At 50.3% G+C, this 16,434-nt stretch overlaps 1 protein-coding gene and 1 non-coding gene across 5 annotated transcripts in view; both read right to left on the bottom strand.

The window, feature by feature from the left end:
• Positions 1–2,770: 2,770 nt before the first annotated feature.
• The window catches only part of WBP1L (WW domain binding protein 1 like), a 90,459-nt gene continuing 76,795 nt past the window's right edge, over positions 2,771–16,434 (bottom strand). For all 4 annotated transcript variants that reach the window (XM_006166381.3, XM_006166380.3, XM_006166383.3 and 1 more), the window contains exons 3-4: positions 8,431–8,592; positions 2,771–6,399 (exon numbers count right to left, since the gene is read on the bottom strand). In XM_006166381.3, coding sequence (XP_006166443.1) covers positions 5,663–6,399; positions 8,431–8,592 — 899 coding nt within the window. In that variant the 3' untranslated portion in view covers positions 2,771–5,662. The remainder of the gene's footprint in view (positions 6,400–8,430; positions 8,593–16,434) is intronic.
• LOC114005674 (small nucleolar RNA SNORA44) lies at positions 15,846–15,973 on the bottom strand. Its single transcript, XR_003547514.1, has one exon. It is a non-coding gene; the product is annotated as a small nucleolar RNA SNORA44 (small nucleolar RNA).

Raw genomic sequence — 16,434 nt, 5'->3', positions numbered from 1 at the left:
ACACGGCAGGTGCCCCGTAAAGGCTCCGTTCTTAATTAAGGTCAGTCACTTGCCCCCAGACTGGAACTCGAACCCCGAACCCCTCCCAAGACCCACAGCCCTTCTCAGCAGGTTCAGCACAAAGCTGGCCAGCTGTAGGTCAGACTGACTTCCCTTTCCATCTTCCGAATTAAATGCTGTTTTTGCCTTCCCCCTTCCCTAACAGTCCTGAAATTCTCACTACTTCGTTTTGTGCTTCAGGGCACTGATAAGGTCTCCACCAGAACTTGGTCACTTCAGGCAACAGAAACGACCCATGGCATATCCCCAGAGAAATATGGAACTCTGGCCCTGGAGCCTGGAGCACAGGAATGGGGCCTGCAGACCTGGGTACCAGCGGCACACAGCCTCTGGCAACCAGCCGGAAGCTCTCGGAAGGCCGCAGTGGGGGCCCAAGGTAGCGCAGTGGTTAAGGCACTGGACTCCCACATGGCCGGCCACGGTTTCAGTCCCTGACCCAGTGGCGTGAAAATCATGCTGGGGGAATGTGTGTGTGTGCCCCAAATCCTGAGAGAACAGAGGAGAAGGGATTGTGACATAACCATCCCCCCAGAAGGTGATTTCTGGCTGTCTCTCTGGTGAGTGCACGTACCCTACAGCAAAAATCTCACATAACCACAAAAAAAAGGGCAGCAATGGGACCAGCAGATGGTGTAATAGCTAGACTCCCATGTAGTCGACTGCAGTTGAGTCCTGGACCCGGTGGCTTAAACTCATGCTGGGCACGTGTGTGCGCGCGCCCAAGATCCTGAGAGGAGAATGGAGAAGGGATTGTGGCGTGGCCGTCCTCTCTGGGGGGTGACTTCTTGCTATCTCTCCGTCTCTCTCTGTCTCTCTGGGGAGTGCATGCGCCCTACAGCAAAACTTCTCCAAAAAAAAAAAAGGGTGGCAACGACATACTCCTCCAGGTCCTTCCTGTGGCTTTCCTAAATGCTAACACTGGCTCCACCGGGGCTGCCCAGAGGAGTTCAGAAGGAACGAGGCAGCAACCATGCCGAGTCACTGAGGGGCCAGGGTGGTGTCCTCTGCCCCGAGGTCAAAGGTAAGGAGTAGAGGCATGTCTAACTAATGCTGGACCCTCGGTGACAACAGGGCTGACAGCTGGGCAAGCCCGGGGACTGGGAGGATAACCCTGCAGTAACCCCAGCCCCAGCCCGTTAGTCAGCAGGGGAGGAGGATGCCTTCTAGGAAGAATGCGCACCATCTCACCTTGGCCACTGAGAGAAGAGATGCTGGGTAGGGGGCCTCCCTCCTGGGCAGACTAGGGTATGCCTTTGCACGGTCCTCCAGCAGGGGCTTACACCTGACTCAGGGTTCTAAGAGGACAGGCTTAAGCAGAACATAAAATGAACAAAGGGACTCTCATTGTACTAGGAGAGATGTACCGGACTGCAAAGACTGATGTTAGCTGGCACCCTCGGGGCTTCCCCACTGCCTGAAAATCGGAGACTTCCTGCCAGGCACTAAGGCCTCAAATCACTCCTGAGAGTCCAAATCTGTACTTCGCACTTCAGTTCCCGTATACTGTTCATGAACTATTTTGTCCGGGTATGTTTCATCTTCCTAGCACACGCATTCTGCCTGCCCATCTGTCTCTCTATACATACATGTTGAGAGTTTTGCTATAGGCAGTATGCGCTCACCAGAGAGGAAGACAGAGAAAGGGAAAGTGAGAACTCACCCCCTGGGGTGGACGGCCACACCACAATCCCTTCTCCTCTGTTTTCCTCTCAGGATTCTGGACACACATGCACACGTGCCTAGAGTGTTTTTCAAGCCATCGGGTCTGGTGGTCCATGCCACCTGCTGGCCCCTAACTATAAGTTCTAGAGGGCAGGGACCTTGTCTTACGTATTTCCTCTGCATCGTCTTTAACATCCAGCACAGCGCCAGGCAGAGGGCAACTCTGCCCGCGCCGTGGGGATTATGTCCCGCCCACACTTCTATCACAGTGTCAAGGCAGAACTCTCAGAATGCTTGCTTGCTTCCTTTAAAAAAAAAAAAAAAGAATTGTTTATTTAATTTTATTAATTTATTTAATTTGACCAGAGAGAGACAAAGAGAGAGAGGGAAAGTGGACAAGCAAGCCACCACCTCGTCCAGGACTCGAACCATGGTTGGCCATGTGGGAGTGTCCAGCGTCTTAACCATCATGCCACCTGCTAGTCCCCATTTGCTTCCTTTTTTAAAATTTAAAAAATTATCCTAAAATGTATTATTATTATTTTCTGGATGTGCTATAGGACACATGTGCTCACTAGAGAGAAAGTGAGAAAGCAAGCCGCCAGGTCCGGGACTGGAACCGCAGTCAGCCACATGGGAGTCCAATGCCTCAACAGCCCGCCACCTGTTGGCCCCTCCTTGCTTCCTTTTAGATGTCAGATTTTAGCTATGGTGTACCTGACAAGGCTCATGTCTGTTTTTTGGGTCTGATTTTAACCTGTCTGTAGGACTGTACGAAGTATTCCAGACACAAGAAAAATACTCTTGACAGTGGGAGCGTCTGGAGGCCAGTTCCTCAGACAGTATGGCCTGAGCAGCAGCCTGCCTGCGCCTGGCCCTGTGGATTCTGTTTGGCCTGGGACCGTGCCCCAGCTGCTACGTGACAGCCCTCAGTCTCTGTGTGGAGAAGGGAAAAGCGCTTGCGGTCTGTGAATCTGGAGGTACAACCCCCTGAAGTCAGAAAGAGAAATAAGGAGCAAAATGCTGTAAGAAAAAAAGCACAGGAGAATGATTGGGATCGATTTTTATTTGGGCTTCTCACAGTGGTTAGAGCCACTCTGTCTTTAGAACAATCACAGCACAGGAAATGCGTCACCGAGACTGCCCAGAAAAGTCTGACCAGCTGAATCTTATTGCTTAAGATACACATACTCACAATAACTGACAAATGTAGTGAGCCTCACACAGGAATGTGTTAGCATCTGCAACTCTTCCGACTGTAGCACCGAACCCTTGACCGATCCCTTCCTTCTCATTCCCCTGGAAAACCGGACGCCATCAACTCTCCCTGGCCCCTAGCTCCTTCAATTCCCCATTTCCAGTTTTCTCTCTGAGCAGGAGAGCCTCCTGAAGCAGGGGCCAGACTGGGACTGGGGAAATCAAGCCAGCTGCTGCTGCTTCTCATGCCTTCAGGGTGGGACGCTGCAGTGACGCGAGCAGGGAACACTCACGCTGGTTCCCCACTCTAACTGGGGACACTCCAGAGGGCCGCAATTCACCCATTTGATCAGCTAACTGAAGAAGGGTTCGTTTTGGTAAAAACTTGTTCTCCTTTGAGACACTTCAGTGAGTTGTTTGGGTTTTAATTAAAAAAAAAAAAAAAAAAAAAAGGAGGGAGGAAAGGCATCTGAGGGTGCTGACGCGCCGGCCCCCTCCGGCTGCACACCAGCCTGCCCGCGGGGCTGGAACAAGCAGGAGGAGGTAAACCCTGCGACACCGTGGCGTCCGCCCAAGCCTCCTGGCAACCCTGGTGGGGCCGACGTCTGGGCCACAGTTAGTCCGAGCCTGTCACTGAAGATCCAGTCAGGCTTGTGTCTGAAACCCCACCTTCGTCTTCTGTTCCCAAGGGGTTGCAGACACCCCCGGAGGGCTGATGCCGAGGGCCAAGAGTGGCCGAGGGAGGCAGCAGGTTCAGAGCAAGTTTCCATGTACAGGGAACAGAACACAGGTCTCTGAGTGTCCACGGAGCAATGTGCAAATTGCAGTGAGGGGTAGAGTAAAACCTCTACCGAGAGCACAGTGTCTCTGGCAAACACGGGGACTGCCGTCGACGACGCTGCTGATACACCCGAGTACGCAGTCAGACATTTGTTCAGTAAACAGTAAATGTGTAAAATAAATCACCTTGAGAGGGCCATACGTGCTCCATATGTGGTTAATGTGAGCAGAATGGCTGCCGTTCAAAGTATCTTCACAGGAAAACAGGGCTTGGGGCGCACACACGACGGACAGACACACGCACACACAGGTCATCTGAGAAGTCACTGCGTAGGGACTTCACTTTGTTCGACACGGATTTTGGTTTTGTGGACTCCAAATGCAGTCACTTGTTCACTCACAGCCTTGGGTTTGTCTGTTTTGGGGCATTTTATATATATATATAAATATAAATTTTATATATATATAAAATTTCTTTTTCCTTGCTTACCATAAGGTCAATGCCTAGTCCGAATATCACCATGCGAGAGTGGGGAAAGAACCAGACTCTTCATCTGAACAGGCTGGACGGGGAATGTTAGTTTCCGGCTGTTTGCTTTCTCTTTTCAGATTGTTCCTACCAAAGCTCAACTGGTTATCTGAAGGCAAAGGATCCTGCAGTAAGGATCTTGCGGGCCTCTGGACGGCGGCCTTCACCCCCTACCCGGGCCACTGAGACTCTTCGCATACAGAGAAATACATCACCCCAGTCAAAGGGGTGGGCCCAGGGCCTAACCGCCACAGACAACCAAGCTATTTCTTCCAAGTGGTCAGTTTACAACAAACAGGCGCAACTTATTCAGAATCAAAGAGAAAATACTGCATGAGAGCCGGGCTATGGGGTTGCCCTTTCGGAGGACCACAGCGTCCTCAGTCCCTTTGTTCATACATGACAGTGAGGCCTGAAGGCCTAGGGCCCACAGGCTTAGGGAGGAGGACACCAGACACCTGTGGGCACAGACCAAAGGACAGAGATGCAGAAAGCTGCTCCTCTAGCCACGGCCACAGCCACGGCACGGCCTGGGGCTCCCTGCTCAGAGTTCCTAAGACAGCCCCACCCCAGCCTTACACTAAATGCCTCCTTCTGGCTCAAGCGCAGCCAGGCTCTTTGAAGGCCAACTTGGGAAAGGCCACAGACTTCCTTTCCCACTGGTAAGGTGTTTTGTTTTCAGCTGGCTTTTGTTGTCTGTTTTGGAAAGAAAAAACAAAGAGAAGGCAGCATACTCTTCCAGACCTGAGCCAGCCTGCAGCTAGCCAGAGCCTGCTGAGGAGAGCCCGGATGATGCATGGGCGTGCACCCATCTCTCACCTGAAGGCTGAGAGATAACAAGCTCCCTATCGACCTGCCTCACCCCTGTCTGTCGGCCCTCGCACTCCCATGGGATCAGCCCAATTCTGGCTCTGCAGGCACCCAGACACTGGCAGACACAGGTGACGTGCCTGGGCCTCTGTGGGCTTCCTTCTTTACCGAGGGCCAAGACAGGCCACCTCCCCTCGACTGAGACACAGTGAAGTTCTCTTAAACTAAAATCAGAACGTAAAGCCACTCCACCACCAAGAATCATCTCAGGGCATAATCCTAGCCTCCTTCCTTGGGGGCTTTTGAAACACACCTGTCTGACCTAAGCAGGTAGGTGAGAAATGACCTGGAAGGGGGAGCCGAAGGGCTGGGGTGGGGTGTGAGGAATGAGTCACGGAAGCAACTCCTCAGCCTCCTACAACACTGTGCTTTTATCGGGGAGAGGCAGGCACACCCGAGACTGTACTTGGAGATGTAGGAAAAAACAGGAGAGGAGGGAGGGAAAAACAAGAAAAAAACAAAAGTGGCTGCACCACTCTCTCTGAAAGTCACTTAATGCTTCTCTCGTGGTTCTCCCCTACCCTGGTGGCGGCGCCGCGTTCTCGGGGGCAGGAAAGGCCAGCTCTAGCTGGGGGAGCCGCTGCTCTGGGAGTTTGGAGAGTCCTGCTCGTTGATGGTATTCAGCAGCAGGCACGCGGGCGGCCGTGGCAGGTGGGGGGGCCCCGGCTCTCGGGCCTGCTCCTCGGAGGGCTGGCAGAGCCCCTCCTCCTCGTCACCGGGAGGCCGCACGTGGCAGCTGTCACAGAAGTCCAGGGGCCCATCCAGGGCATCATCGATGAGTGTGCTGAACTCTTTAAGGTCGTCGTCATGGTGGCCCCGGTTGCACACGCACACCTCAATGCCCGAGTCACCTGTGAAGCGGCGGTGTCTGCCAGGAGTCTTGTCTTTGCTGTTGGGGGGTGCGCTGCCATGCTCAGAGCTATAATCTTTCAGCAGCTCCTCCTTACACTCTGAATCCTTGTCCAGGAAGGCCTCGGGGTCCAGCTCCCCTAGGCCGGCCACAGAGCCAGTGGGCTCCATTCCAGGGGCTTTGGAGGCTGCTCGGTTGGCTGGCACGTCGGAGGGCTCAGGGTCGGCGATGCTCGGGGGTCTTGTGCTGCTTCTGCTGGGCCCAGACAAGGGGCTACTCTGTGCCCCTTGGGAGGCCCTGGGATCGGCACCTGGGGGGCTGCCACCTGCAGGGCCACACTGTGGAGGCAGCGGCTGCTGCTGGAGCTGGAAGGCACTGTATGGTGGGGGAGGAGTTGGAGGTCGGTTCACCACTTCCTCATAAGGAGGTAGTAAATAGTTTGGCAAAAACCCTAAAACAGGGAGGGAGGGAGAAGAAATTACACTGGCGCGGGTTCTAGGACAGGCCACACAGCACACCAAACACCAGCACCGTCTCTTCCCACCCAGGCATACCCAGGTGACACGAGCGAGGGCTGCGGGCAAGCCTGCGGGAAAGCGGGACAGCCGGGAATGACCCAACCTAGCTTCCCGAGACCCCAGTCACCTAACGCTGCTTCATAGGCACAGACTTCCTGCCTGCCTGGAGTATGGCAGACGGACGGGCAAACGTGGTGGACGGCCATGAGCCACTTTCTGTTCCCTTGCGCACACGGTCTCGTGTTCTCACTCAGGCTGTGGCCTCCAACCACGTTCCATAGGCCTCAGGATCAGGGACCCTCACTTCAGACTTCTTGACCACTTTTCCTTCCCCCCACTCTTCCAGGTGTACTGAAGGGGTTCTTTTTCTGGGAGGTGAGGAATCTGTTGTCTCTCTCACTCCAGAGCAGCTGGAGGTGAAGTGAAAAGAAAAATCGAGCTTTCCCTTGACTCGGATCAAAAGCGGATGGGTTAGCAGCAAAGGAGAGGGCCTCTGTCACTCAAGGCTTATTAAAAATACATCAGGTGGAGATGGCAGGTAGCGTGGTGGCTAAGGGTGCTAGACTCCCTCATGGCCGACCATGGTTTTGAGTCTAGGATTTGGCAGCTTGCATTTTTTTTTTTTGGAGAGGTTTTTGTTATAGGGCGTGTGTGCTCGCCAGAAAGAAAGAGAGACAGACAGAGAGATGGAAAGCGAGACATCACCCCCCAGGGGGGATAGCCATGCCGCAATCCCTTCTCCTCCCTTCTCCTCTCGGGATCTTGGGCCCGCACGCACACGCGCCCGGCGTGAGTTTAAGCTACTGGATCCGGGACTCAAACCGTGGTCAACTACATGAGAGTTCAGCCACATAGCATTACACTAACTGCTGGTCCCGCAGCTTGCTTTCTCACTCGCAGTCTCTTTCTCTCTCTCTCTCTCTCTCTCTCACTCTGTCCTTCTCTGGTCAAATTAAAATAAATAAAGTTTGAAATAATTCTGTAAAAAATACATCAGGTGAGTTATATGCTGACTTGAGGCAGGTGACCTAGTTCTGACATAACAACAACACCCAGCGTCTATTGAGCACGCGCTACACGCCAGGCACTGTGCTGAGCACTCAAGCCTTCTAGCTGTGGAGTTCAAACGACTATGACACTGCAGAATGACACGGGGTCAGCCGCATAGCTGGGCTGTCACAGACCATTTGAGAGGTCATGGGCCAGGAACCTCAGGAAAGCCTGGGGAATGCTCTCAGGGAGTCACCGAGTGTCTTGGTTCCCATGAAGTCCCAATGCCACCCTACACCTGCCCTTTCACAGCGCCCCATGCTCAGGCACATCACATGGCAGTAAGCACAACGGGAGAAAGTCAGGCCACCGGACTCCACATCTCGATTCAGTCACATTATCTACCAGCTAACTGTGCCTTAAAAAAAAATAAATAATAAGGAACCAGCAGTTAGCGTAATGGCTATGTCGCTGGACTCCCACGTAGTCGACCGCGGTTCACATGCCGGACCCGGTGGCTTAAACGCCAGGCGCATGTGCGTGCGTGCCCAGGATCCCAAGAGGAGTATGGAGGAGAAGGGATTGCAGCGTGGCCATCCCCCCTGGGGGGTGATTTCTCACTTTCTATCTCTCTGTCTCTCTCTGTCTGTCTGGCGAGCGCATGCGCCCTAAGGCAAAAACCTCTCCAAAAAAAAATAAAAATCTCTAAAAAATAAAATAAAATTAAAAAAAAAATAATATTAATCTGCTAGAGGGATAGAAGCTGGCCGGGACCCAGCTACTGGGTCTGGTGAGCTTCTGAAAGCTCCAGTGGCCTCAGGGACCTTCCTGCCTCTCTGTGCTGAAGGAATACCTTCTTGTTCTTGTCCTTTGAGACCCTGTTCTGGGTGCGGTCAAAGGGGACCTCCCCCATGCCCACAGGGACTCTGGGCCTTGAGCCTGAGGGTAGGGTATGCTGGCTTTCGGTTACGTACTGAAATAGAATGGCAGCGCTGAGTAATTGTGGGCTTCCCGGTAGGCGATCAGGTTGATTTCATGCTGCCGCTGCTGGGCTTGAAGACGGTGCTTGGCTCGGCGGTGGTGGCAGACGCAGCAGCAGCTCAGGATGATGATGATGGTCCACACCAGCCAGAACCCTGCAGGTGGAAGGTGAGACAGAGGCACGCAGACTGAGGACCAGCCGGAGGGGCAGCTCCCAGAACACAGAGGTGCCCAGACAGTGTCCTGCAGGCGAAGCTAGCAGGCCTCGCCCATTCACTTCCATTTAAGCCCCGTTTGTACCAGAGTGAAGGACACGTGGCATAGAACAGGGTGAGAATGTAAAGACAGTGGCAGCAAAGGAGCTCGCCCACCCCGTGCCTCTAGGCACCTTGAGGAAAGGTAGGAATGCCAAGGTATTTAAGGCTTGGTGGGCACTGAATATATTCCATTGTTTCCCTTTTTTCCCTGTCGGGAATGTGCGTTCAGAGAGGAGAGAGAGGGAGGAAGTGAGAACTTGGCCCCCGGAGGGTACAACCATCCCACATTACCTTCTCCTCCATTCTCCTCTCAGGACCTGGGGCACACAGGCATACACACTTAGCACGTTTCACAAGCTACCAGGTCCAGGCCTCAAACCATGCCGCCAGCCAGGCAGGATCCAGCACCTTAACCACAATGCCATCTGCTGGCCCCCAAAATACTGGCTTGTTGGAAAAGTCATGACGCATTTTTGCATTAAAAAAAAAAATCATGATTTCTCTGACAACCTAATACACTCAGTTTTAAGACAGCATGTTCTTCCTCTCTTTTTTTTGGAGAGGATTTTGCTACAGGGTGTGTGTGTTTGCCAGAGAGACAGAGAGAGAGACAGAAAGACAGAAAGCGAGAAATCACCTCCCATGGGGGATGGCCACGCCGCAATCCCCTCTCCTCCATTCTCCTCTCGGGATCTTGGGCACGCACGCACACAAGCCCAATGTGAGTTTAAGCCACCGGGTCGGGACTCGAACCGCAGTTGACTACATGGGAGTTCAGCGACATAGCCATTACACTAACTGCTGATCCATCTTCTTCCTCTCTTAAGAGATTTCTGAGAAAACGCTTCAACTTTCTTGGTGCCAATCTCCTCCATCCCCTGAAAACTCAGATTAATAACTGCGAGGGGCCAGGAGCTACCCCGTGATAGAGCAATGCTTAATTATTATCAGAAAGATCAAGGGCTTTTCTCTTCCATGTATGCCTCCGTAATACAAGAGTCACTAGCTAGAGGTGGAAAAATTCTAATTGTCTCAGGTCCGTCTCCCTAGAGAGTGTAAATGACTTCCTCTGCGCTCGTTATAATCTGGTACAATTCCATCTCTCCCTGCCATGAACAGTGCACTCTCACCTCCCATCAGCCTGCTCTGGCGCTAGAGTCAGGGCCATAGCTGCTGCTCTTCCTCCAGAGGAGGCCCCCAGTCCTCTCATTTCACACTGCGCTGCCTCTTAGATCACATTCAGAGAACCCTTGCAAACCCCAACATAGGGCCCCTTCCCCAATTTTCAAATGTGTGCAGAAAATATTTAACTTTTAAAAATTAGCAATTTTGCTTTTAAAAACACACATATAACATGCATACACATGGAAGAGGCATAAAAATATTAATATCGTTAAGTAGTCAGATTATGCAAATTTTAAATTTTTTTCTCTCAATTTTTTTTTTTTTCAAATGATAAAACTAGAGTGACCAGCAGTTGACATAATGGCTATGTTGCTGGACTCCCAGGTAGTTGACAGCGGTTCAAGTCCTGGACCCGGTGGCTTAAAACTCATGCCAGGAGCATGTGCATGTGTGCCCAAGATCCTGTGAGCCCAAAAATCCTGAAAGGAGAATGGAGGAGAAGGGATTGTGGCATGGCCATCACCCCTGGGGGATGATTTCTCGCTTTCTGTCTCTCTGTCTTTGTCTTTATGGTGAGTGTATGAGCCCTATAGCAAAAAAACTCTCAAAAATTAATTAATTAATTAATTAAGTAATCAAAAAACCCAAAACTAGAAAAAAATTAAGTTTTTAAAAATATCTGGCTGGGGGGCAGCAGGTGACATGGTGGTTAAGGGAGCTGGACTCCCACATGGCCAACCACAGTTCAAGTCCTGGGCCTGGCAGCTTGCTTTCTCACTTTCCCTCTTTCTCTCTCTCACTCTGTCCCTCTCTGGTCAAATGAAAAATAAGTAAATAAATAAATAAAGTTAAATAAAATAATTCTTAAAAAAAAAAAAGAAATGAACAATAATATAATTACTTTATTTATTTATTTACTTGCTTATTTTCATTTGACCAGAGAGGAACAGAGCAAGAAAAAGAGAAAGTGAGAAAGCAAGCTGCCAGGTCTGGGGCTTGAACCAGTCGGCCATGTGGGAGTCCATAGCCCTTAACCACCATGCCACCTGCCGGCCCCAGTAAAATAATTCTTTAAAAAAAAATCTGGGGACTAGTTGGGAACCAGCAGTTAGCATAATGGCTATGTCGCTGGACTCCCACGTAGTTGACTGCGGTTCGCGTCCCAGACCCAGTGGCTTAAAACTCACACCGGGCGCATGTGCGTGCGTGTCCAAGATCCCAAGAGGAGAATGGAGGAGAAGGGATTGCGGCGTGATCATCCCCCCTGGGGGGTGATTTCTCGCTTTCTGTCTCTATGTCTCTCTCTGTCTGTCTGGCAAGTGCACGCGCCCTATAGCAATAAAACCTCTCCAAAAAAAAAAAATCTGGGGACTAGCAATTGGCCTAATGGCTATGTCACTGGACTCCCATGTTGCTAACCGCGTTTTGAGTCCCAGACCCAGTGGTTTACTCATGCCGGGTGTATGTGCGTGCATGCCCAAGATCCTGAGAGGAGAATGGAGAAGGGACTGCAGCGTGGCCATTCCCCCAGGGGTGATTTCTTGCTTTCTGTCTCTCTCTATCTTTTTGACAAGCACGTGCGCCCAATAGCCAAAAAAATCTCTCCAAAAAAAAAAACATTGGCTGGGGCTGGCAGGTGGTGTGGTGGTTAAGGGCACTGGACTGGACTCCCACATGGGCAACCACAGTTCAAGTCCCAGACCTGGCTGTCGCGCGTTCCCTCTTTCTCTCTCTCTCTCTCTCTGTCCCTCTCTGGTCAAATTAAAATAAATAAATAAAGTTAAATAAGATAATTTTATTTAAAAAAAAAAATCTGGCCTAGGGACCAGCAGTTAGTGTAATGGCTATGTCACTGAACTCTCATGTAGCCGACCATGGTTCGAGTCCCAGACCCGGTGGCTTAAACTCACGCTGGGCACGTGTGCGTGCATGCCCAAGATCCTGAGAGGAGAATGAAGGCAAAGGGATTGTGGCATGGCCATCCCCCCTGTGGGGTGATTTCTCACTTTCTGTCTGTCTCTCTCTGTCTTTCTGGTGAGCGCACGCACCCTATAGCAAAAACCTCTCCAAAAAAAGAAAAATATCTGGCCTAGTTACGGTGGCATGTGGAGGAGTGTGTTCTGCGGTGCCAGAAGTCACCAGGACGACACCAGACTCACATCTGAGCCAACCTGAGACACGCCGGCATCCACACCTCACACCCTGGCTGGCTGAAGGCTGGGGGGAGGAGGTCTCAGTGCCATGAGACTGTTGAGGATGCCTGTCTCTCTCTTCCTTTCTCCCTCTCTCATTAGAGAATTAAGATAAATAGGACCAACTCCAGTAGTCAAGCACTATGCATAAAAAGCTGGATCCCTTATGGCTGACCATGGTTTGAATCACTGCCTTGGTGTCCTGAAAAACACTAGATGCATGTGCACGGATGCCCTAAATCCTGACAGGATGGAGAAAAGTTGGAGAAGGAATTGTGGGGGGTGACCACACTCCATGAAGGGGTGCTTTCTTTCTAGTGAGCACACATGCTCCCTGGCAGTAAAATAATCTATCAGAAATTTTAAAAACTTAAAAAAATTTATCTGAGGAATAAATTTAGGGTGAGTTGTTATTATCTGAGGAATAAATTTAGGGTGAGCTGTTATTAAAGAATTATTTTTAAATAATTATTTTATTTAACTTTATTTATTTATTTATTTATAATTTGACCAAAGAGGAACAGAGCAAGAGAAAGAGGAAGTGAGAAAGCAAGCTGCCAGGTCTGGGACTCAAACTGCAGTTGGCCATGTGAGAGTCCAGTACCCTTAACCACCCCAGCCCCTCATTTGTCCTCTATTCCTGAAGAACTTCCATTTTTTTCCATTACAAATCTTACATATACTATTTATTATCTGCTTTATAATGACAAATTTGTGTTTTAAAAATGTTCAAGTATTGGGCCAGCAGGTAGCGTGGAGGTTAATGTGGCTGGTTCCCACATGGCCAACCGCAAGGTTCGAGTCCTAGACCTGGCAGCTTGAAAAACCACGCTGACCCATGTGTGTGCACGCCCCAGGTCCCAAGAGGAGAATGGAGGAAAAGGGACTGCAGCGTGGCCATCCCCCCCTGGGGGGGTGTGATTTTTCACTTTCCCTCTCTCTGTTTCTCTCTGGCAAGCACACATACCCTATGGTAGAAATTGACTAAATAAACACATAAGTAAACTAAAATAAATTTAAAAAATAAAAATATTATAGTACTTCCACACGCATCTCTTCTCAGAATGAGTTAAATCATGTTAACATTGTTTTGTTTTGTTTTGTTTTTGAGAGGTTTTCACTATAGGGCGCATGCGCTCGCCAGACAGAGAGAGATAGAGAGACAGAAAGCGAGAAATCACCCCCCAGGGAGGATGATCACGCCACAATCCCTTCTCCTCCATTCTCCTCTCGGGATCTTGGGCACGCACGCACACGCACCTGGCGTGAGTTTTAAGCCACCAGGTCCGGGATGCGAACCGCGGTCGACTATGTGGGAGTCCAGCAACATAGCCATTACGCTAACTGCTGGTTCCCTTTGTTAACGTTGTTTTAAAAAGTAAAAAAAAAAAAAAAAAAGCCTCCCTCTCTCCCTAATAGACTCATACATGAATACATCCCGGTCGTCGATCGTCACCCCTGCTGCACACACACAGTATTCCAAAAGGTCCAACCGACACTCGGGGCCTGGGCTCAGGCCCACAGCTTTATCTCTGTCCCCCTGGACGTACCTCTGAATCTCCCCACGACTGTCTTCTATCAAGTGAGCTGGGTGGGAAACATGACCTCCCAGCCCCGGCAAAGTGGCAACACCATTCCGTGACACCTAACTGCACACAGCAGAAGCCAGCCAGTGTGCACCCAAGCATAGGTGCTGAGGCCTTGTAATGGGAGAACGGGCAGAGGACATCCCCTCTTCCCCCATCAGCAGAGAGGAAAACTCCTATCCTAACCAGAGAACACAGAATCTCTCTTTCGTTCCTCCCCAGACTCACTACCGAAACCTGCTGAGCTTAACATTGCTTTCCGCTGAGTGGTGGCTGACTTAGGACCAGAACTTCTTTGAGGATCCCCTGGTGAATGGCAGAAGCCAGAAAAGAGCTACGAGAATGAACTGGCTCCCTGGTGGAGTTCTCCATCTACTCCGGGGGCTTGCCTGGACGGGAGGGAGGGAGAGCGGAGCGTTCTGCTTAAGAGCCTGGCTCCGCGTGTATTTCAGAGTCAAGACTAAATGATTCTGGGAAAACTGCGGTTTGTATTACCCATTACTCTCCTAGTTCCCAGCATAATCTCTATATGTTTCTGTGCTCCTTTATCTTTTTAAAAGTACATTCTCCCTCGGGGCCAGCAGTATGGTGGTTAAGGTGCTGAACACTCCCACATGGTCAACCCCAGTTCAAGTCACCAGGCTTGTTTCGCCTTCTCTCTCTGGTCAAATTAAATGAATGAATAAATAAAAAATGAATAATTCCTTTTTTAAAAAAAGTACATTCTCCCCTTAGCTAATCAGCAGCTATTATTTTAGCTCCTCCCCCAGTCCTTTTCTCAGTAAACCAGCCTCTAATACTTCAAAAAGTTCATGGAAATATCCATAAAATGAAAACACTGAGGCCAGTCTGGTGGTGTGGTGGTTAACGCAGCTAGACCCCACATGGCCAACTTTGGTTTGAGTCCCTGACCTGGCAACTTGAGAAACATGCCAGGTATGTGTGTGTGCGTATGCCCAAAAATCCCTAGGGGAGGAGAGGGTGATGGAGAGGAGAGAAGAAAAAACTATGCATGGATTTTAAAAAGTTGCACCAAAATATGGGGCCAGCAGTTAGTGTAATGGCTATGTTGCTGGACTCCCACATAGTCGACCGCGGTTCGCGTCCCGGACCCGGTGGCTTAAAACTCATGCCTGGTACTTGTGCGGGCATGCCCAAGATCCCGAGAGAAGAATGGAGGAGAAGGGATTGCAGCGTGGCCATCCCCCCTGGGGGGTGATTTCTCGCTTTCTATCTCTCTGTCTCTGTCTGTCTGGCGAGTGCACACGCCCTATAGCAAAAATATATATATATAAAATTTTTTTTTAAATACCTTTTTAAAAAAGTTTTCTTTCTTACACAAGCAAGAGAGACACAAAGAGAGAGAGAGAGAGACAGGCAGACAGACAAGCAACCCCAACCCCATGCCATTATTGACCCCCTGGTGTCAGTCAGCTCCAAATCATGGGCACACATGCACCTAGCATGTTCAGGGGGATCTCCTGGACATGAACCTGGACCCTTCCCACGTGGGTCACCCTCACAGAGTTTTGTGTTACAATCCAGTTCCCTGCACATATTCTTAATAAGAAAAACATACTCTCATGCATTGATCTTCATGTTTACCAAATATTTCTGGCTCTCCCCCTTTTGGACATATATGTAGGCTTGAACTTCTAGGCCCCCTAACGACTGGGTGAGGCTTTGGGATTTACTTTAACTATTACATTGGAACTGGAAAAGACACCTATCATTCAGAGGCCAGACCCTTTCTCGCTGGTGTGAAACCATTCATTAGACTTCTCTCCGTCATGGCAACTGGCAACATTCTGGGTGGTACTTCAGGGTCAATCTGGGTCCCAGAGGATGCTGGAGGAATGACGCTCCCATCCAACCTTCAGTGAACACAGCACGAGACACTAGTAAACCTGTTATTGCAGGCCACTAGGATTTTAAGTGCTCAAGCAGTATTTTTTTTTTTTTTGACACTTCCAGAGTCTTTATTGGCCACTTATAGATATGATATTTGCCGTTTCCACCAGAAATGCTGCTTTTCCTTTGGTTGCCCCTTCCTGTCTCTCCCAACTCTGCAGACCTGGCTCACACAGAACGGGCTTAGTCTCCAGTGCTCCAGGAGCAAGCCTGATCCTTGACGCCTCTGCACCAGACCTGCCGGGAGCTGGGCCATCTGCAGAACAAAAGCCTCGTGTGAAAGCTCCCAGCCAAGAGCCACCCATGTCCCTAGGCACACCTGGACTCGGGCCACGGACGCTACAGGAAAGGTGAGTGGCAGCTGCAGGTGCTGTGTGGCCTGGGCTGTTAGAGTCTCTCCAGGTCGCTCTTGCATGCAGTTGGAGAACCTGTGGCCATAACCAGCCATAGCCTTTTCTTTTTTTTAAGTTTTAAAAATGGATTTCTTTCATGGGAGAGAGAAATACACACAAACACCTCCAACAGGGTCTTTATGCCACAATCCACCCTCATTCTCAGCCAGTCTAGATTGTGGGCATGTACACCCCTGCTCGGTGTGACTGGGGACAGGGGTCCTAGGCTATGAACCCAGGACCTACCCCCAGGTGGGTCCACTTGTGTTAACACTATGCAACCACCTGGCTCCTCATCACTAGGACTTTAGACTTGTTTGTCCCAGCAGCATAACGCAGCCTTGCCTGACTGCTACAGTGTGTCTGTAAGTTTCTTTTGGGGGAGAGAATTGGAAGTGTTCACAAGGAATCTAGAAAAATGCTGAGATCCACTGAACTAAAAAGGAAAATAGGAAAAGAGGGCTTTTTCAATATACCTTGTCTCAAAAAAACACAAAAACAAAAGAGGAAAAGAGAATTTTTTTAAAAAAATGT

This window comes from Tupaia chinensis, unplaced genomic scaffold (genome assembly GCF_000334495.1).
Source record: "Tupaia chinensis unplaced genomic scaffold, TupChi_1.0 Scaffold144255_1, whole genome shotgun sequence".
NCBI lineage: Eukaryota > Metazoa > Chordata > Mammalia > Scandentia > Tupaiidae > Tupaia > Tupaia belangeri.
This window is presented reverse-complemented; position numbering and strand designations above follow the sequence as displayed.